The 22,540-nt window shown below is 41.9% G+C and overlaps 2 protein-coding genes across 5 annotated transcripts in view; both read right to left on the bottom strand.

Moving 5' to 3' along the window:
* The window catches only part of LOC109431885 (tetratricopeptide repeat protein 39C-like), a 76,787-nt gene extending 73,750 nt beyond the window's left edge, over positions 1–3,037 (bottom strand). For 2 of the 4 annotated variants that reach the window (XM_062856983.1, XM_062856986.1), the window contains exon 1: positions 2,662–3,026. The gene's annotated coding sequence lies outside the window, so the exon portion shown is untranslated. Of the gene's footprint in view, positions 1–2,661 lie in introns of all 4 variants that reach the window. The other 2 variants (XM_062856985.1, XM_062856984.1) reach the window with 2 other exon arrangements.
* Positions 3,038–18,969: 15,932 nt separating this feature from the next.
* On the bottom strand, positions 18,970–21,244 carry LOC109422742 (apyrase). Its single transcript, XM_019697621.3, has 4 exons — positions 21,118–21,244; positions 20,305–21,054; positions 19,842–20,125; positions 18,970–19,780 (listed from the first exon to the last, which is right to left on the bottom strand). The coding sequence occupies exons 2-4, from the start codon at positions 20,867–20,869 to the stop codon at positions 19,334–19,336; spliced, it is 1,296 nt and encodes a 431-aa protein (XP_019553166.3). The 5' UTR covers positions 20,870–21,054; positions 21,118–21,244; the 3' UTR covers positions 18,970–19,333.
* Between the last annotated feature and the right edge of the window lie 1,296 nt (positions 21,245–22,540).

Here is a 22,540-nt window from a genome sequence, read left to right as displayed (position 1 = left end):
TCGACAGTTATCACCACGCGTCGAAGTCGAACGCCGCGGCTCAACATCGAGCAACTTCGTAACGTAGAAGTGGCTCAAGACTACGCGCAGCAGTTAGCAGTGGCCCTACCAACGGAAGAGCAGCTTGGCGCAGCTACACTTGAAGATGGCTGGAGGGACATTCGATCCGCCATAGGTAGTACCTCGGCTACAGCACTAGGCTTCGCGACTCCGAATCACAGAAACGACTGGTACGACGGCGAATGTGAACAGTTGAAAAACGAGAAGAATGCAGCATGGGCGAGAATGCTGCAGCACCGTACGAGAGCGAATGAGACACGTTACAAACAGGCGCGGAACAGGCAGAACTCAGTCTTCCGGATGAAGAAGCGCCAGCAGGAAGAACGAGATCGCGAAGCGATGGAAGAGTTGTACCGCGCTAAGGACACACGAAAGTTCTACGAGAAGCTGAACCGCTCGCGCAGAGGCTTTGTGCCACAAGCCGACATGTGCCGAGATAATCACGGGAATATTCTCACGAGCGAGCGTGAGGTGGTCGAGAGGTGGCGGCAGCATTACGATGGGCACCTCAATGGCGACGTTGCAAGTACCGAAGGTGGCGTGGTAACAGATCTAGGAGTATGTGCACAGGACGAAAGACTTCCGGCCCCTGACCTTCAAGAGATTGAGGAGGAGGTTGGCCGGTTGAAAAACAACAAAGCCGCTGGAGCAGATCAACTACCAAGCGAGCTTCTAAAATACGGTGGAGAAGCACTGGTGAGAGCACTACACTGGGTCATTACCAAGATTTGGGAGGAGGAAGTATTACCGGAGGAATGGATGGAAGGTATCGTTTGTCCCATCTACAAAAAGGGCGACAAGTTGGATTGCGGAAACTACCGCGCGATCACACTACTGAGCGCTGCCTACAAGATACTCTCCCAAATTTTATGCCGCCGTCTATCACCGATTGCAAGAGAGTTCGTGGGGCAATATCAGGCTGGATTCATGGGTGAACGCGCTACAACGGACCAGATGTTCGCCATCCGCCAGGTGTTGCAGAAATGCCGCGAATACAACGTGCCCACACATCACTTGTTCATCGATTTCAAATCGGCGTATGATACAATCGATCGAGAACAGCTATGGCAGATTATGCACGAATACGGATTCCCGGATAAACTGATACGGTTGATCAAGGCGACGATGGATCGAGTGATGTGCGTAGTTCGAGTATCAGGGACACTCTCGAGTTCCTTCGAATCTCGCAGAGGGTTACGGCAAGGTGATGGTCTTTCGTGCTTGTTGTTCAACATTGCTTTGGAGGGTGTAATAAGAAGAGCGGGGATAAACACGAGTGGGACGATTTTCACGAAGTCCGTTCAGCTGCTTGGTTTCGCCGATGATATTGATATTATTGCTCGTAAATTTGAGACGATGGCGGAAACGTACATCCGACTAAAGAGTGAAGCCAGGCGAATCGGATTAGTCATTAATGTGTCGAAGACAAAGTACATGATGGCAAAGGGCTCCAGGGAGGAATCACCGCGCCCGCCACCCCGAATTCATATCGACGGTGATGAAATCGAGGCGGTTGAAGAATTCGTGTACTTGGGCTCACTGGTGACCGACGACAACGACACCAGCAGAGAAATTCAGAGGCGCATTGTGGCAGGAAATCGTGCCTACTTTGGACTCCGCAGAACTCTACGATCGAATAAAGTTCGCCGTAACACGAAGTTAACCATCTACAAAACGTTGATTAGACCGGTCGTCCTCTATGGGCACGAAACATGGACCCTACGTGCAGAGGACCAACGCGCCCTTGGAGTTTTCGAACGGAAGGTGTTGCGTACCATCTACGGCGGAGTGCAGATGGAAGACGGGACGTGGAGAAGGCGAATGAACCACGAGCTGCATCAGCTGCTGGGAGAACCAACCATCGTCCATACCGCGAAAATCGGGAGGCTACGGTGGACGGGTCACGTCATCAGGATGTCGGATAGCAACCCGACTAAAATGGTTCTCGAGAGTCATCCGACCGGTACAAGAAGACGTGGAGCGCAGCGAGCTAGGTGGGTCGACCAAGTAGAGGACGATCTGCGGACCCTACGCAGAGTGCGGAACTGGAGACAAGCAGCCATGGACCGAGTGGAATGGAGGCGGCTACTATGTACAGCAGAGGCCACCCCGGCCTTAGCCTGACCGGTAAGGTAAGTAAGTCCTTCGCAAGGGAAGTAAAGCGTGGGTCCCGAGATGAACTAGCCTAGGGCTAAAAATCTCGTTAATACAGATAAAAAAAAAGATATCCATTTGAACTCAAGCATTTACATATAAAATCCTGAAAGCTTGTATCACGAATATTATGAATAAGTAATCATAACAATTTAAGTGATAATTGTTTCATAAGTTTCATAACTACATAAGTTGTTTCTCTAAACTTGAAAAACACGACAGAGATAGGAACAGAACACTACTGGATTTATAAAAGGATAAATCTAAGCTTTTGCACTGCCGTGTATGCACTAGTACAAAACAATCATGTGATGGCACACATCTGGTCTCAATTTTCCCCTGAAGCCAACAAATTATAGGATTACCCACCCAATACACAGCCTACCAATCTTGTTGCACTAAGCTATAGGAAAACCCAACACACAAAACAACTAAATGATTGTTCACCTTCCGTTTCCGCCTCCGAGCATTTGCTCGAAATCCTACACTCAATTAATTATATTGGTTCCCCGCCCAGAAAATGACCCCTGTGTTTAACAATCACCGCGGCCAAAAACGCTGTCGGTCGTTCGACCAAAAGAGCCCAAACACACTTCTCACTAGTTATGTAGTCGCTATGCTGGAAGAAAGGCCAAATATTGGCTTTTGAACGCACTTCGGTATAGGTATCCACCGCAATAGTCAAACAACCCCCACCAAATGCACACACCGTAGACCCACAGAGGAGATTACAATGTGGGGAAACCGGCTGTAGGGAACCGACGTTGGCGACGACGACGACGACGACGGAACCACCGCGAACCGATCGACAGGACGACTCAACTACGAATGAGACACAGGATATGTCGGACGTGGACTATATGTAAATGGCTCATACGGAAGGAAATGATAGGGTTTAGCGTTTTAGAACGCACTACTGGTTGAGGGTTTCCTGTCTTTTCGTGCATACAAGTTTCTTTCGGACGGAAGTAAACCAGAACAACCATGCGTCTCCATGGGTTTGTTGGAAATCTAAGTTTCTCGCACTCGTACGTAGGTATACATCGACATTTCCCTAACAACTGTGTGCGGTTTCTATTGTGCTGTTTGTACAGTTCGGTCCAGTTTCTATTGTGCTCCCCTGCATGGATGGCGTTCGGATCAAAATCGAATGGGTACTCTCAAAGTAGGATTTTCACTCCGCACGTGTTTCCTCTCTTTTGCGTGGAATGCTCTCCTCTGAGGTTTTCTTGTTTTGATGTGGATTTTCTGTCCTTCGGGTGGGTTTGGTGCATAGAGGAAAAATGTTATGAAGTGGAGGGAAAAGCCTGTAATGTTCATTAGAGTGACCCAAAAGTTGTAAGGGTATGTGTGCACTTTGAAGTTCAGAACTTTTCTGTGCTGACCTCGTAGCAGTAGTAGAGAGTATCATCATTATCAATAGCGTGCGCAGGGATCTTGCTTAACCCTTTGAAGCCGGTATTTTTCCAAGCGTTATAAGGGAAGTGGAACCATCTCGGCAGGGGTCCTATTTTGGGCACTTTTCTGCTATAACTCAGCCAACTCTGGACCAGTTGAAACAATTTTTGGAACGCGATGAGATACTTATAGTATCTAGCCTAGTACAAAATTTCAAGTCAATTGGTTTGGAATTGACTGAGTTACAGCGAAGAGTGCCCACAATACCGGCCGCTGCCCAAGTGGTTCGCTACCCTATAGAGTTTTTTCTACGTTTTTCTGTAGTTTTGGTGGTCAATAGCATGAAAACGGTAGAATATTATGCAGAATATTTTTTTCTGGATATCTTAGGTCATCCAAACTATTCTTGAGTTTAGATCCTTAAGTCTACGTGTGTAACGGCAACTTCTTTCATTATACAAGGTTACGATTTGTAATCTATCATGTCCAGTGAGTTTTCTGAAAAGTTAATATCTAATATCAGATCACTCGAGTTATCCTTGGTCATCCAATCTGTCATTGAGTTTAGATCCTAAAGTCTACGGGTGTAACGGTAACTTCTTTCATTATACAAAGTTTCGATTTGTAGTCTGTCATGTCCGCAGTAATTCTTCTGAAAGTTACAGTGGTTGTTTTTATCAACTAAGCTTCATAACAGTAAGGAAGCCCATAATGTCCCAAAAATATATAACAACGCTTATTGTTCCCCTAACTACTTAGGTAAGTACAGTTGATTATGTAACACTACTCAACGTAGATCTGAACTTAAAGTGTAGATCTGAAGTAGTTTGTGTAGTTTTGTTGATCTGGAATATCTCAAAACTATCTTGAAATGACTTATGGACATGCCACAGGGTTCACAGATTACAGTATAAATTTCATTGTGAGAATAACTACTGTTACTGTCAAGAGCTAAATTTCAGGAAAGTTTGGACGACCCACAATGTCCCAAAGGTTAATAATAACCCAACTAACATTTATTGTGAATGTAAACGTCAACAAAGCGTCCTCAATACGGCTTGATGCTGAGTTACTGTGTTGTACATATGGACGGAAGCTTCTATGCAAGCCTTATACCAATGAATCTGGCGAATCCACTTGTACATGCTGTGCGATCAGCTTCTATGCCACCTAGTCATAGCTCTTTTCTCGGCTCCCATGTAACCACTAACTGAATAACATCTTGAGAAGGCGCTTTTTCAGCCTTTTCACAGTTGTTAAATAATAGTTATACGACATCCCCAAATTAATCGATTAAATATAATTAGGTTATGGATACCGTGACGCAATACATGTGGAACTGGAATCCTTGCTTTTAAAATTGAATAATTAAAGTACTTGCCGCTACTTGGAATCGAACTCCCGATCTCCGTATCCACTGGTCCCGATGATGTCCTCGCTGCCACACTGCTATATATACATACATAGAAAATAGCCCGTTTTGTTTTACTCCAGACAAGGTTTCATAATTGTGCCACAAGAAACCTTACCCAACTTCATCTTGCTGCAAAAGCTTGTGAAACGTCAAACACAATAATGTTTACATTGAACAAGCTGTGTGGTTGCGCCAACAGATTCTTCTTCACAGCTTCTAGCTGAAAGAGTGTTCTGTAAACGGCTACGTAGCGCTGCCGTTTTGTGTTTCGGCAACATTACAAAACGTACTGTAAAAACCCGATTTAATCCACCTATGGTGAACAGAACCCTTCTTACACTTATTAAAACTTTTGTTGTATTATTTGTATTTATTTTGTGTGATGGACCAAAAGTTCTAGAAAATATTGTGGATTTGGCATCTAGTGGATTGGTTTTCAAAATAGCATTATGGACCATGGACTAAACTACCAGAAATGCCATACACCTTCTAGAATCTTGTGTGAAATTTTAAAAAAAATAGCGTACATATTCTGGAATAATGTATCATTTGTTAACTGCCAAAAGATCTTGAATCGATTAACAAATGGATAACAAAATCAGCGAGATACACTTTGTCTAATATATCTTAATCAGTCGAATAAATTAGCTCCGAAGTACTTGGTATTCATTGTTATGGTGTAAAAGGACAAAGACAAAAATAATATATCTACCATGCTAATCAGTTTTGGAATTAGCTAGTTATTTTGGCTGTCCAGTTCTTGCATTTTCCCACAATAAGCTTTCATTTAACATATTGTTAGTTTTCATAGAATTCCTGTTTATTTGTAATTTGTTATTTCTAATTTTATTGAAAACAATAACCTGCTAGTATACACTTTATATGAGGTCAGCATTATTGATTGAATAATAATTTCCCATAGACTGGTCAAAAGCTCATGCAAGATAGCAAACGAATATAATAATAAAAACCCGATTTAATCCACCTATGGTGAACAGAACCCTTCTTACACTTATTAAAATTATTGTTTATTATTTGTATTTAACATATTCATTTTGAGTGATGGACCAAAAGTTCTAGAAAATATTGTGGATTTGGCATCTAGTGGATTGGTTTCCAAAATATCATCATGGACCATGGACTAAACTACCAGAAATGCCAGACAAAAAAAAATATCTTACTTATTCTGGAATTATGTATCTTTTGTTAACTGCCAAAAGATCTTGAATCTATAAACAAATGGATAAGAAAATTAGCGAGATACACTTTGTCTAATATCTCTTAATCAGTCGAATAAATTAGCTCCGAAGTACTTGGTATTCATGGTTATGGTGTAAAATGGACAAAAATAATATATCTACTATGCTAATCAGTTTTGGAATTAGCTAGTTATTCTGGCTGTCCAGTTCTTGCATTTTTCCCACAATATATAAATTCAAAGCTCTCATTTAATATATTGTTAGTTTTCATAGTATTCCTGTTTATTTGTAATTTGTTAATTATAATTTTATTGAAAACAATATTCTACTAGTATACACTTTATATGAGGTCAGCATTATTGATTGAACAATAATTTCCCATAGACTGGTCAAAAGCTTATGCAAGATAACAAACGAATATAATAATAAAAAAAGGAATTTATTGAAATACTTCTCGAAAGATTTCTCAGTAATCAAATGTCCAATCGAAATAAAATTTCAGGGCCTTCTACAAGGATACTGGAGCTTTCGTTTGGTGCTAAGAGAACCCAAATCGGTTGACAGACGGCTGAGATATTTATTATGATACACTTGGTCAAAAATCTCTCAAAAGTTTAACCTGTATTACTCCCAAGTACTCTTTGAAAGATATCTCGATAACCAAATGTCCAATCCTAATAAAATTGTATAGGGTTCTACTAAGATGTTATAGCTTTCATTTGGTGCCAGGAGAACCGAAATCGGTTGACAGACGGTTGAGATATTTAGTTTGATACACTTTGTTAAAAATCTCAAAAAGTTTAGTTGTATAAATCCTCTTCGAAAGATATCTCTGTAACCAAATGTCCAATCCTAAGAAAATTTCTGAGCAATCTACTAGGATGTTGTAGCTTTCATTTGGTGCCAAGAGAACCCAAATCGATTGACACACGGCTGAGATATTTACAACACTTTAAACACTTTAATTTTTAAACACTTTGTTAAAAATCTCAAAAAGTTTAGTTGTATAACTCCTAAGTACTCTTCGAAAGATATCTCAGTAACCAAATGTCCAATCGAAATAAAATTTCAGAGCGTTCTACTAGGATGTTGTAGCTTTCATTTGCTGCCAAGAGAACTCAAATCGGTTGACAGATGGCTGAGATATTCATCAATATGCTAAATGTCAAAAATCTCTCAAAAAGCTAACCTATATGACTTCAAAGTACTCATCGAAAGATATCTCGGTAACCAAATGTCCGATCGTAATAAAATTCAATAGGGTTCTACTAGGATGTTATAGCTTTCATTTGCAACTAAGAGAATCCAAATCGGATATCAGACGGCTCAGAAACGTGCGTGACTTTTTTTTGTAACATACGCACACACACACATACACACACATACACACACATACACACACACACATACACACATACATACACACACACAGACATTTACTCAGTTGGTCGAGCTGAGTTGATTGGTATATGAGACTCGGCCCTGCGGGCCTCGGATCGAAAGTCGGTTTTTCGAGCGGTATTTATACCTTTCTTATGGGTGTAAGAAGGGTAAAAAAGGCTTTTCTTACATACATTCCATGATATTTTTGCTACTGTTTATTAAGCTCAAATATTACAAAGAGATATTAGCTTTTATATATTTGATGCAATTGCATTTTCATGTATAACTAACTTGTGTAACCAAATATGATCATAAAAAATCTGTTGACAGACGGCTGAGAAATTATGATTATGATACATTTTATCAAAAATCTCTCAAAAGCGTAAATTTCATTACTCCTTAGTACTCGTGGAAAGATATCTCGGAAACAAAATGTCCAAACGGCATGAAATTTAATAGCATACTACTAGGATGCTGTAGCTTTCATTTGATGCTGAGAGAACTCAAATCGATTGGCACACGGGTGATTCATTTATTATGAAGCATTTTGTCAAAGACCTCTTAAAAAGTTAAGTTGTATTACTCCAAAGTACTCCCCGAAAGATATCTCGGTTACAAAATGTCCAATCGGAATGAAATTCAAAAGCGTTCTTCTAAGATGCAGTAGCTTTCGTTTCGGGCCTTAAGAACCCGAATCGGTTGATAGACGGCTGAGAAATTTATGGTGATACACTTTGTCAAAAATATCTAAAATAATTAAGTTGTACTACTCCCTAGCACTCTTTGAAAGATATCTCGGTAACCGAACGTCCAATCAAAATAAAATTCAATAGCGCTCTACTAGGATGTAGTAGCTTTCATTTGCTTCCAAGAGAACTCAAATCGGTCAACAGACGGCTGAGAACCGTGAGTGACATTTTTTTGTAACATACATACACACACACACACACACACACACACACACACACACACACACACACACACACACACAAACACACATACACACATACACACACACGCACATACAGACATTTGCTCAATTCGTCGAGCTGAGTTGATTGGTATATGTGACTCGGCCCTGCGGGCCTCGGATCGAAAGTCGGTTTTCCAAGCGGTACCCTTCTTATGGGTGTAAGAAGGGTAAAAAGGAATTTATTGAAATACTCTTCAAAAGATATCTCAGTAACCAAATGTCCAATCGAAATAAAATTTTAGGGTTTTTTACAAGGATACTGTAGCTTTCATTTGGTGCTAAGAGAACCCAAATCAGTTGAGTCAGACGGCTGAGATATTTATTATGATACACTTGGTGAAAAATCTCTCAAAAGGTTAACCTGTATTACTCCCAAGTACTCTTTGAAAGATATCTCGATAACCAAATGTCCAATCCTAATAAAATTGTATAGGGTTCTACTAGGATGTTATAGCTTTCATTTGATGCCAGGAGAACCGAAATCGGTTGACAGACGGTTGAGATATTTGTTTTGATATACTTGGTCAAAGATCTCAAAAAATTTAGTTGAATAAATCCTAAGTACACTTCGAAAGATATCTCTGTAACCAAATGTCCAATCGAAATAAAATTCCTGAGCAACCTACTAGGATGTTGTAGGTTTCATTTGATGCCAAGAGAACCCAAATCGGTTGACAGACAGCTGTGATATTCATCAATATGCTAAATGTCAAAAATCTCTCAAAAAGCTAACCTATATTACTTCAAAGTACCAAATGTCCGATCGTAATAAAATTTAATAGAGTTCTACTAGGATGTTGTAACTTTCATTTGCAACTAAGAGAATCCAAATCGGATATCAGACGGCTGAGAAACGTGCGTGACTTATTTTTGTAACACACACACACACACACACACACACACATACACACACACACACACACACACACACACACACACACACACACACACACACACACACACACACACACACACACACACACACACACACACACATACACACACACAGACATACATTTGCTCAGTTAGTCGAGCTGAGTTGATTGTTACATGAGACACGGCACTGCGGGCCTCGGTTCGAAAGTCGGTTTTTCTAGCGGTATTTATACCCTTCTAATGGGTGTAAGAAGGGTAAAAAGTGGACTTCAGATTGGTCCAGTAACTGCGGTTGATTATACAGCGTTACTCAGTTTAACAGATATGGATACTGTTACGAGTGTAGACCTGAAATCCTGAACTCCAAGGTAGTTTGACTGACCTGGAATTACCCTGTAGTGTCTCTAAATGACATTTGGGATTCATGAGCATCACGGATCCCAGCAGAATATGCAATACTATTATTTATGGCGAAAACACATAAAGTTGTTCTTGTAGCTTGGAAGGACTTCATTATAGAACAATTTGGACGTTCCTGAATGACCCAAAGGTTTATAATAAAAAAAAGTAGACTTCAGATTGCTCCAGTAACTGCAGTTGATTATGCAACGCTACTCAGTATAATAGTTTATTGTTACGAGTGTAGACCTGAAGTTCCGATCTCCAAGGTAGTTTGGCTGACCTGGAATATACCTATAGTGTCTGACATTGTAGATGTCAAGAGCTTCATGGATCCCAGTAGGTTATGCAATGCTATTATTTGTGGTGAAAATACATAAAATTCATCTTGTAGATTTGAAGGGCTTCACTATAGGACAGTTTAGAACACCCAGAACATGGCTTCCCAAACTGTGGGTCGCGACCCCCCCATTGTATGTATGATAGTATGTTTATATGCTTGTATGTTTACATGTTTGTCTATTTGTATGTTTATATGTATATTTGTATGTATGTATGGATGAATGTTCCGGCATAACTCTTGAATGAATCAAACAATTACAATCAAATTTGGCATACACATTTCTTAGTGTGTGTAGGTCTTGGTGTAGGTGGTTGTAGGGGTATTGAAATTCAAGATGGCGGCTTACGTTCCAAGATGGCGGCCATAACTCTAGAGTGTATTGTATGCTATTTAACGGAAATGCTGCTTCGGATACTATATGCAATAGGGTATCTATCAATCGGGCTTCGTGAGTAGAACTCAAAAATGAACATCTGACGCCATTTTGAAATTCAAGGTTGTGGACCATAACCAAGATGGCAGCCACGGAATGGTAGTTTGCGCTATGATTCCATGCAATATAAGGGTATCTATCGATCGGGCTTGATGAGTAGAAATCAAAAACCGATATTCGCTGCCATTTTGAAATCCAAGATGGCCGATTATACTCCAAGATGGCGGCCACGGAATGGTAGAGGGTAGGATAAGTGGTGGAGTAGAGGGTTTGGCGTTTGGGTGTAGGATAGGGTAGAGGGAGTAGGGTAGAAGGTTAGGGTAGAGTGTAAGGTAGACGGTGGGGAAGGGGGTTGGATGATGAGTAGGGTTGAGGGTAGGGCATACGCGCCAACTTGTGACGTAGTTGGGTGGGGCAAGGCCTCTCAAAACCAATCGAATGCGTAAAATATCGATGCAATTCATCTTATTGAGGCATATACACATGCAAACTAGTGCATTGGGCTGAAAAAAGTTTAATTTTGTGCAATTTTGGAGAGCTTCGCCCCCCCCCAACTACGTCACAAGTTGGCGCCTATGGGGTAGGGTAAGGGTTAGGATAGAGAGTAGGGTAGACGGTACGATCAAGCACAGTATAGAGAATATGGTAAAGGGTTGGAGTAGAGGGTACGGTAGAAGGTAGAGAAATAATAAGGCAGTGGTTATGGTAGAGGATAGGGTAGAGAGTAGGGCAGATGGTAGGGCTGAGGGTTATGATAGAGAGTTGGGATAGAGGGCAGAGAAGACAGTAAGGTAGAGTAGGGTGACCCACATTTATATGAAACACAAACATTTCGAAAAAATACCAAGTCTTACATCCGGATTCAGTGGTTTTGGGCTTGCAGAAGCTACGTTCAAAGTTTGAGCAATATCGGTCAAGCCTAAGGGGGCGCTCAACAGGCTTGAAATTTGTATGGGTAAACTTGACCAAATGTACGCAAAAATATCAAATTTTCGATTTTTGCCGCTAGGTTGCGCTGTAAGCGTTTAATAATTAAACCCTTTTGTAGTCTTGTATATGACAATATGCCAAACAACTTTGTCCAAGACCGCAAAGTGATCAGACGGCTGTTAAAAAAAGTTATACCCTAGGCAAAGTAAAGCGGAGTATTGAGATTTCATTATTGATATTATTTCTTTCAATGAAGTGAAATCAATCTTTACAACAATAAAGTTTCGCCTCACTTTAGCTAGGGTATACCGCATTTAGTTCACCACTGGACTGCGAACTGCGACTTCATAAGTGCGAAAACGTAAATAAAAGTGCGCGATTGCATCAAAGCAGGTTGATGTCTTCGGCGCACTATTTCTTCAATCTATGGTGAACAAGTGCTCTGAAGACACCGAGTTGATTCGATGCAATCGCGCACTTTTATTAGCGTTTTCGCACTCGTGAAAACTAGTGCGATAGTCCAGTGGTGAACTAAATGCGCTATATAACTTTTGTGCTCATTCTGCGAATGGAGTGACGTGAGAAAAGTCGGAGTCGTATATCGAGGTGAGAAATCTCGACTCGAATGAGGTGACTCTTCAAATTTTGATTTACACGGCGAGTCACTTCATTCGAGAGTGGATTCCTCATCTCGATATACGACTCCGACTTTTCTCACGTCACTCCATTCGCAGAATGAGCACATTTATTACCATATAGTCAGCCATAATAATACCAAAGGTTTTAATTGTTTGACGCTTAGCGTCAAAAATCGAAAAGTTTAGATTTCTGCATGCATTTGGCCACGATTTCCCATACAAACATCAAGCTTGTTGAGCACACCCTTAGGCTTGACCGGTTTTACTCAAATTTTGAACGTAGTTTCTGGGAGTTTAAATCAACTGATTCAGGAGGTAAGACTTGGTATTTTTCGAAATTTTTGTTTTTCAGTGTGGGCCACCTTTGGGTAGCGAGTATTAAGGGTGAAGAAGTGAGATGAGATTTTCTCGATATATCTTCAGGAATTCCTTCCAGGATTTCTTCTCGAGAATCTTCCCAGAATTCCTTCAGATATTGCTTTCAGAATAGCTGCAGGGGTTACTCCTTGTTTTGGAAAATCCTGGAATGATTTTTTTTAGTTATTCTTTTCTGCATTTCTTCAGGGATACGTGCTGGAATTCCTTCAAAGATTCCTTCCGAGATTCCTGCTGTGATTCCTTAAGGGATTCCTCCCGAAAAAAATATGAAAACATAAAGATTTCTGCCTAGATTTTTTTCAGGCAATCCTAGATTTTTTAGGTGTGAACGAATCTCATTAGAAATTCAAGCATGAACCAGCCAGGATTCCTGTCATGATCCCTCTAAGGATTCTATCAGTTATTCTTCACGGGATTCCTTCAAGAATAACTTCAGGGATTTCTGCCGGGACTCTTTAGAAAATTCTAAAAGGATTCTTTCAGAAATTCTAGCCAGCATTACTTCATAGATTTCTGCTGGAATCACTTCACAGATTCATCCTAGTGTACTTTCAAAGAGTTATGTCGAAATATATTCAGAGAATCCTAGTGGATTTTGTTGTTTTTAGGTATACGTGCCGGTGTTCTTGTTGGCTTCTCGAGAGTTTTTCAGGCATTCCTCCCGGGATTTCTTTTGTGATTATTTCAGGGATTCCTACCAAGCTTTCAGCTGAGATTCTTCTCAAGATTCTATCCTCCCAGAATTCCTTCAGTGTTTCGTAATAATTTCCCTATTGGAATCCCTGGAGGCACTCCTAAAGGAATCCTTGAAAGAATTCCTATAGAAATTTCTGGAGGAATTCCTGAAGAAATCTCTAGAGGAATCCCAAGAGGAGTCCCAGGCGAAATGCTTGGAAGAATTTCAGGAGGAATCGCTGTATGAATTTCAGGAGGAGTCACAGGTCACAGGAGGCATTCCTGAAGGATTTTCTAGAGGACTCCGTGCTAGCATTCCAGGAGGAATGCCTGAAAGATTTTCAGAAGAAATCTCTGATGGAATCCCTGGAGGAAGTACTGGAAAATTCCTGGTAGAGTCCCTGCTCCCTGGTATGATCCCTGGAGAAATGTCTGGAGGGATTTCCTGGAGGAGTTCCTTAACAAATCATCGGAGGAATTCCAAAATGAATCCCTAGAGAAATTTCAGGAGTAATCCCTGGCGGAATTTCTGTAGGTATTCATATGTAGAATAATTCCTGGTGTAATCCGTGGAGGAACTCCTGGAGGAATATCTGGAGGATTTACTTGAACAATTTCTTGAGGATCGACTGAAGGAATTCCAGATTGAATTCCTGAGCAATTCCTCGATCAATTCATGAAAATTTTCCTGGGGGAATCCGTGGGGAAATTCCTACAAGAAATTCTGGGAGAAATTCCTGGAGGAATCCCCGAAAGAATTTCTGGAGAAATACGTGTAGGCATTCCAGGAAGTATTCTGGGAGAATTTGCAGGAGGAACCCCTGGCCTGTAATAATTTTTGAAGGAATACCTGAAGGAGTTTCTGGAGGAATCCGTAGAGGCATTTCAGGAGAAATTCCTGAAGGATTTTCAGGAGGAACCACTGAAGGAATCCGTAGAGGCATTCCTAAAGGAAGAATTCTTGGAGGAACCTCTGGAATATGCCTGGAGAAATCTCAGAAGAAATCTGTGAAGGAATTCCACGATGAACTCCAGGAAGAATCCATGGAGGAATCCCTGGAGGAATCCGCGAAATAACTTTTGGAGGAATCCGTGGAGGAATCCCTGGAGGGATTTCTGCAAAAATCTCTAGGATAATCTCTGATTGAATCTCAGGAGGAGTTCCATTCGGAATTCGTGGTAGAATTTTCAGGAGGAATCCTTGAAGGAATTTCTGGAGAAATCACTGTTGGCATTCCTGAAGGAATCCTTTGAAGAATTTCTGGAGGAATTTGTGGAAAAATTCCCGTAGGAATTTCAGGAGGAACCCCGGTAGAAATTCCAGGAGGAATTTCTGGAGGATATTCAGGAGGAATCTTTATCGGTATCTCTGGAAGAATTTTAGTAGGAATCTCTGGAAGCATTTCTGAAGGAATACTTGGATGAATTTCTGGAGGAATCCATGAAGGCATTCCAGGAGAAATTCCTGGATTATTATTATTACTTTATTATAGAGATTTTCAGCCCTAGGCTGGTTCATCTCTTATGGAATTCCTGGAGAAATTTCTGGAAGAATCCCTGGGGGCATTCCTAAAGGAGTTCTTGGAAGAACTCCTGGAGGAAGCTCTGGAAATTCCTGGAGAAACCCCTGGTGGAATCCTTAGAGGAATATCTAAAAGAATCCTAGAATTCTTATAAGAATCTCTGGAGAAATTCCATCCAAAAATTCATTCGCGGATTCCTCCAAAATTTCATTCAGCGATTTCTTCAGCAAATCCTTCAGCAATTCACATCCAGAGATTCTTCCTGGGGTTCATCGTGGAATTCCTTCACGGATTTCTTCTGAGATTTCTCCAGGCATATTTTAGAGGTTCTTCCAGGAATTCTTTTAGGAATGCCTCTAGGGATTCTTTTGGTGATTCCTCCTGAAAATACTTCAGGGATTCCTTAAAAAAAAATATTACAGGGATACCGCCAGGGGTTCCTCCTGAAAATTCTCAATGAATACTTCCTGGAATGCCTACGCGTATTTCTCCAGAAATTCTTCCAGGGATTCCTTCAGGAATTTCTCCAAACATTCTTATGAGAATTTCACCATGGATTCCTCCAGGATTTTTTTAGGAATTGATCGATGAATTGCTCAGGAATGCATTCAGTCGTTCCTCAAGGAATTGTTCAAGTAAATCCTCTAGGTATTCCTCCAGGAATTCCTCCACTGATTCCACCAGGAATTATTCTACATATGAATACCCACAGAAATTCCGCCAGGGATTTCTCCTGAAATTTCTCTAGGGATTAATTCTGGAATGCCTCCGATGATTTCTTAAGGAACTCCTCCAGGAATTCCTCCAGGGATCACATCAGGGATTCTATCAGGAATTTTCCAGAGCTTCCTCCAGGGATTCTATCAGAGATTCCTTCTGAAAATCTTTCAGGCATTCCTCCTGGAATGCTTGCATGGATTCCTCTAGAAATTCCTCCAGGAATGCCTCCGGTGACCTGTGACTCCTCCAGAAATTCATTCAGCGATTCCTCCTGAAATCCTTCTAAGCATTTCGCCTGCGACTCCTCTTGGGATTCCTCCAGAGATGTCATCAGGAGTTCCTCCAGAAATTTCTGTAGGAATTCTTTCAAGGATTCATTTAGGAGTGCTTCCAGGGATTCCAATAGGAGTTCCTCCTGGAATACTTCCACGGATTTCTCCAAAAAATCTTCCAAGGTTCCTTCAGGAATGCCTTCAGGGATTCTTTCTGAAATTATTACAGGCTCGATTACAGGTATACTGCCAGCGATTTCTTCTGAAAATGCTCCCGGAACACGTTCTGGAATACCTACACGAATTTCCCCATAAATTCTTCCAGGGATTTCTCCCGTATTTTATTCAGGAACCCCTGGTAATGCCTCAAGAGCTTCCTCCAGAAATTTCTTTAGGAAATCTTCTGGGAATTCCTCTAAGAAATCCTCTAGAAGTTCCTCCGGGAAATCTTCTAGGAAATCCTTCAGGAATTCCTCCGTGAATTCCTCCGGAAATATCCACAGGATTCCCTCTAGGGGTCTTCAGTTAGCCTAGTGGTTAAGGCTCCAATCCGGAGACGGCGGGTTCGATTCCCGTTCCGGTTGGGAAAATTTTCTCGACTCCCTGGGCATAGTGTACCATTGTGCTTGCCTCACAATATACTAATTCATGCAATGGCTGGCAAAGAAAGCCCTCCAATTAATAACTGTGGAAGTGCTCAAAGAACACTAAGTTGGAGAGAGGCAGGCCAAGTTCCAGTGGGAACGTAGAGCCATACAGAAGAAGAAGAAGAAGTTCCTCTAAGACTTCCATCAGGATCTCCTTCAGGAAGTCCTTCGGCAATTCCTGCAGAAATTCTGCGAATTTTTCTAGGAATTCCTCCGGAAATTTCACTGAGAATTTCCCCAGGAATTCGTCCATGAGCGCCTCCGGGAATCCCTCCATGAACTCCTCCGGGATTTCCTTCAGGAATTCCCCCGGGATGTTCAATAGGAATCCTTCCAAGAATTTCTCTAGGAATTTATACGGGAATTTTTCCTGGAGTTTCTCCAGGAATTTATCCGATAATTGTCTAAGGAAAACTTTCGGTTTTTTTTTTCAAGAAAATCCTCTGGGATTTTTTTTCAGGAATCTCTTGAGGAAGTTTTTCGTGTTTTTTTTCTCACTAAACCCTCTGGGAATTTTTCCCGGAATTTCTCTAGGACTTTCTTTGCGAATACCTTCGGGAATTTATCCTGTAATTCTTCCAAGAATTTCTCCAGGAATGCCTGCATGAAATCCTCCTGGAATTGTTTTGGGAATTTCTTCTGGGAATCTTCCAGAAAATCCTACAGGAATTCCTTCTGGAATTCTATCAGAAATCCCTCCAGGGATTCTTCTGAAATTCCTTAGGGACTTTTTGAAGGAAATCTTCGAGGTTTTCTCAGGAAATCCTCTGGGAATTTCTCCAAGTATTTCTCTGAGAATCCCTCCAGCATTCCCTCCAGGAATTCCTCAGGAAATTTTACTAGAAATTCCTCCGGTAAATTCTCCAGCATTTCCTCTGGAAAATTCTTCAGGGAACCCTCCTTCCTGGGGGATTCCCCGGAGAAAATTCCTGGAAGAATCTCTGGAGGAATCTCCTGAGGGAATTTCTTGAGGAATTCCCGGAGAAATATCTGAAAGAATTCCTGGAAATAATCCCGGAAAAAGTACTGGAGAAATTACTGAAAGCATCACCGGAGGAATTGCTGATGGGAGTCCTAGAAGAATTCCCGGAGAAATTCCTGAAGAAAGTCGTAAAGAAATTCCTAGTTGAATACCAAGAGAAATTTTGGAAGGATTTCCTGAAGAAATTCCTAGTGGAATTTCTGGATTCATTCCAGGGAGAACTTCCAGAGCCATTCCCGGAGGAAATCCTGGAGCAATTCCCAAAGGAGTTTCTAGAGAAATTCTCAGAGGGCTTCCTGGAAAAATTCCCAGTGGATTTTTTTTTTTGAAAAAAAAAAATACGGAAGTTTGCCTGAAGGAATTTCTGGGGAAATTCCAGGAGGAACATTCTTGACAATTTCTTGAAGAAATTTCCGAAGCAATTCCTGGCGGATTTCCTGAAGAAATTCCCGAAGGAATTCCCGGAGACATTTCCGGATATATTCGTGGAGAAACTCCTAGAAAAATTCTCGGCGAAATCCAGTCTGGAGAAATTCTTGAAGGAATTCCTGAGGAAAATCCCGGAGCAATTCATGGAGTGATTCCCGGAGGAACTCATGGAGGAATTCCTGGGGAAATTCTCGAAGGAAATCCAGAGGAATTCCTGAAAAACTCATGGAGGAATTCCTGGAGAAATTCCCAGAAGAATCACTGGGGAAATTACCGAAGGAAATCCTGGAAAAAATTTCGGAAAAATTCCCGGAGACATTTCCAGAGGAATTCCTTGACAAATTCCTGGAGGATTTCCTGGATAAATTCCCTGTGGAATTCCTGGAGGAATCCCTGAATGAGTTCCTGGAAGAATCCCCAGAGAAATTCCTTGAGGATTTCCCGAAGCAACTTCTGGAGGATGTCCTAGAAGGATTCTTGGAAGAATTCTTGAAGAAATTCCTGGTGGAAGTTCTTTAGGAATTCCCAGTAGAATTCTTGGAGAAATTCTCGGTGGAATTCCCGAAGAAATTCCTGGAAAAATTCCTGGAAAAAAGTCTCATACTATGTGCATTCAGTGTCAGTGCAGTTCCAGCAACATAACATATATTAGCTAAATACTATTCCTGCACATCAGAAATTCTCGGGAAAAAGTATTATGAATTAAATGTCTAAATTTTGCAGGGAAATAGCATTCGGGGTAATGGCTTTCGGGGTATTGGTTTTGGCATTGGTTATAGGATCGATTTGGAGATGTTCGCCAGTTACTTTAAAATTTTGACCACTGTGCGACGCGACCGCTTTCGGGTTAAGGTGCAGGTGGGGCATGACGTAAATATGGTACATTAGATAGGTACCTAGACAATTCGATGCACCTCAATATGGTGCAAGAAATGCTTATTTAATATATGTTAAAATGGTACAAGGGATCCCAAGATCAATGTGGTGTATTGGATACCTAGATTGGATACCGTTTTTAGTACAAGGAATACCATGATGGTGCATGACGTAAGTGTATTGTACTAGCAATATGGGCAATAAATCCAGCTCAAGTTCGAAAATAGGTAATTTCTTTCCACAAAATTGAATAAGCCAGCAAGAAAATTTCAATTCCACATTTTATCTATTGTTCAATAAATTAGAGACGAATATCACATCAGATTAGAGATGAATTAATAAAACAAAATCTACTGAAAGCTTTGAATAGAACGAGGGTAAAACTATTGCATTCCCATTGTGGAATCAACAACACGAAAAATGTTGTTTTTTAGTTTCAACGAAAAAAAAATCAACGGATAAACTATGGCATTCAAATTTAGTACTGTAATACTTTCCTGATATCGTGCCTTTCAACAAATACACATCTTTGCATACGGCGCTACCTATGTACAATAATTCATTTTTAGCTAAAGGTATTCAGTTCGACTTTGGATTTTAGTTTTAGTGTGTGCGCAGCCGCCCACTGCTCCTAAATAAACTCCAAACCTTCGAACTTGAAATCCGTTGGTATCCTCGTTTCCGGCATCAGCATCTCCCCATTCACGTTGAACGCACTGATGTAGCTGGACGTTTTACCGTTCAGTTCCTCCGTCGAGAGGGCTATGATGATTTGGTCTTCCGTCGTCGGTAGGAACTTGAAGCTGGAGAACCCATGCGTGGGAGGAAAATTCGTCCGCTTCAGCTCGATCGGTTTGATCGAGTGGAACGATTCATCGGCCGTGATCAGATAGTTGCAGCCCATGTGCTCGTCGCGCGTTTCGTTGTAGCGATCCCTGGAGCATCGCCTCGGCAGGAAGTACCACCTTTTGGCTTCGCTGGACCACACGCCCGATTCGTGGATCATGTAGCCGGGCCACTCGATGCCGATGGAACTTCGCAGCGCCTTGAAATTGTTTGCCCAGTTGAGATGGTAGATCTGAAAAATTCGATTTCGCTTGTTATCTATTGCTGAGTTATCAGTTTTTAATATCCCTTACCTCTCCGTGCACAGTGATCGCCTTCACGAACATTGGATTGTTATTCTCGAACTCCCCACTAGCTGTGGTCCACTCTTTTCCCATCGAGCCCACGTAGAGGACCTGATCTTTCACGGTGGCCCATTCGGATTTGAATCCCTTGCTGGCCTTGCCATCACCATCCATCAGTAGCAGCCACGGATAGACATTGTCCTTTTCTATTACGTACACCAGACCGGTACGATCGTCAAAAGTGAGAAGCTTTCCGTTGAACACCACCAGCTCGGATAGTTCCATCCCCCGACCTGGAGAAGATAAAGTTAATATAAACACCAATAGAGTCAGGTTGCGCAAAAGTGTGATTTTCAGTTCCTACCTGGGCTTGGATTGTGAAATATTTGACCCTGTGTACTTGCGGCCATAACAAATGATTAAGTAGGAAACCTACACACTTCACCCACCAATGAAAAATCAAACTTCTTACCTTTCAGCGAAAAACTGGATTTCATCTCCCTAGGTCCCGTTTCGTCCCACGAAACGGCAACGGTTCCCTTCGAGGGAATGTAGCTCAGGTAGCCCTTCATGAAGTAGCTATTCCACGAATCCTTGCCGCCGACCCGCGAATTCGTATCCAAATCCGCAATCACCCCTATCCGGAACGAGTAAATCCCGTTGCTCACGATCGGACTAGTTAGCGGATAGGTGCTGTTGTAAAATATCACCGAATTGCGGTCCATATTGCCCATGCTGGACCCGCTCGTCATCGTTGAGCTACCGATGATGTATAACAGGAACAGCAGTATCGCTGCTAGCACTGCCAGCGGCCATATGACGTGCACCTGCAACCGGATGGTCCGGTTGCCGATCCGGTACGAGGGTGGAGTCCTCAAGGCTTGCCGCCAGTCCCGAAGATACATTCCCGTATCGATGACAGTCGAACCGTTGAAGCTGTGGCTGTTGCCGATGCCGCTACTAGTGCCCGCTGAAGAGACCGAAGAGTTGGCTTCCAGGTCCCGTTGGCTCAGTTTACTGTAGTTGTAATTTTTCATCTAGCTTGACGGCCGTGGCTTCATTCGATTGCCGAATTCGCTGCCAAGACTGTTGGTTGGATGACGTCCGAATAACAAAGGACCTTGAATGGGTCCGAAATTTCACAACACTAGCCAAACGGAACGGGGCTCTGGTTTCGCAACTCCTGAGTTGGCACACTATTCACGCGTATGTTCTCCCATCACTGTAACGAGAAAAGTACGTTAGGTAATTCGATTTATTATGAGTAAATTTAGATTAAAATCACTTTTCAATGGCTAAAAATCGGTGGAAGATGAAAGGTTTTGTGATTTTGCTTCAATTTCGACTCGATGGGAATGATACTGTGAAGGAAGATGTGAAGCGACAGTTGTCGTGTCGGAAAGAAATGTCACACTTCGGGAGACAGGTCTGTGCGATATTGGTGTGTGCAGATGGAACAGTGTTGCCACATATTTTTCAGTTTCCATCTTTGCGAGGTACACTGAAAAAATATTAAAACCCAGCGAATAAGTTGCGCAATATTGTCTCGCTTTAGAGTCCTGCGGCGGTCGTACGCTCGCAAGGCATACCGTCGCAAGACAGTCGCAAGGCAAAACAAAAGAGAAAGTGTTCCCGCCAAAAACAAAAGCACGTGGGTTTCGCGAAGTGACAGATGTTTTTGAATGTTTTTGTGACGAACGGCAAGAGTGGCACTGCACGCTAAGATCAGTTTACCCATAAATGAGTAGTTTATTCACCCATATTTGGGTTTTATATGCATTACTCATATTATGAGTAAAACATACTGAGAAAAAGCGGTAAACAATACTGATATTGTTGGTAGAGTGAGTTTACTCAAATATGGGTAAACATGATTTACCCATATTTGGATGAAAATTATCAGTCGCGATCACTTTGGTCTGGTGGAAGCAGCAGCAGCAGTGAGAAAAATCAAGATGTACGAGAGAAGCTGGCGGAAATTTCACGCCCAGTTTGCTGAAACGCAAGTGAAAGCTGCCGCCGATCGGCAATGATTTTGAAAAAGCGTTTCGGTGGGGATCATCCGAGAGGTAAGTGTTTCTCCGCTCAGGATTTTACCGTGACCGTGAGGGAAATTTACTGGACTTAACCACCGATGTTTTTTTTTCAGATAAGGTTTTCATTTACGAAACGAACATCGATCAGAACAAGGAAGTGGACATCCGTCTTCAGGACGCCTGAAGCGAATGCAATGCGATGTCTTCCGCGAGGTTTTCCGTGCCCAGTACGAAGCCACCGTTGTCGACGTTCAGCCGGAATCTCGGCCGGAATATTCTCATCTCCGACGCTGCCCTGCCAATGAAACAACGATCGCTTCGAATGCTACGAAGTCCATGCACACCAGCCGGTCTGTCGTGTCCAAGGCATCTCCCCCGTTGGCTCCGATTACAAGGTACGATGGCATTCCGGCGCAGTGTGATATCTCGTGGGATCTCCGCCACCATCCCGAGCACTACCTCATTCGATGCACGAGGAGGATTGACCCGATTGACCACAGCTGTCATAGACAATGCGAGCAATTTTATCGAATTATTTTTTTTCTATTGCTATATTAAAATGTACTAGTCTGTTGAAGATTACAATAAAGCTTCTAGTTTCTTTTTTATTTAATTTTTCTGTGCATTCCTTAAGTTTATTTTGATAGATATTGTGCATCCTAGCTTAATCAC

Source organism: Aedes albopictus, chromosome 3 (assembly GCF_035046485.1).
Source record: "Aedes albopictus strain Foshan chromosome 3, AalbF5, whole genome shotgun sequence".
In the NCBI taxonomy this organism is placed as follows: domain Eukaryota; kingdom Metazoa; phylum Arthropoda; class Insecta; order Diptera; family Culicidae; genus Aedes; species Aedes albopictus.
The sequence above is the reverse complement of the archived record's forward strand: the minus strand, read 5'-3'. Positions and strand labels throughout refer to the sequence as shown.

Excerpts from the sequence above, each read along its gene's own strand:
- LOC109422742 (XM_019697621.3), bottom strand. The coding sequence starts at position 20,869 with ATGAAAAATTACAACTACAGTAAACTGAGCCAACGGGACCTGGAAGCC. Across the intron at positions 20,126-20,304 it reads ATCCAGTTTTTCGCTGAAAG|GTCGGGGGATGGAACTATCC; the intron begins GTAAGAAGTTTG and ends TATCTTCTCCAG. Across the intron at positions 19,781-19,841 it reads CGATCACTGTGCACGGAGAG|ATCTACCATCTCAACTGGGC; the intron begins GTAAGGGATATT and ends CGAATTTTTCAG.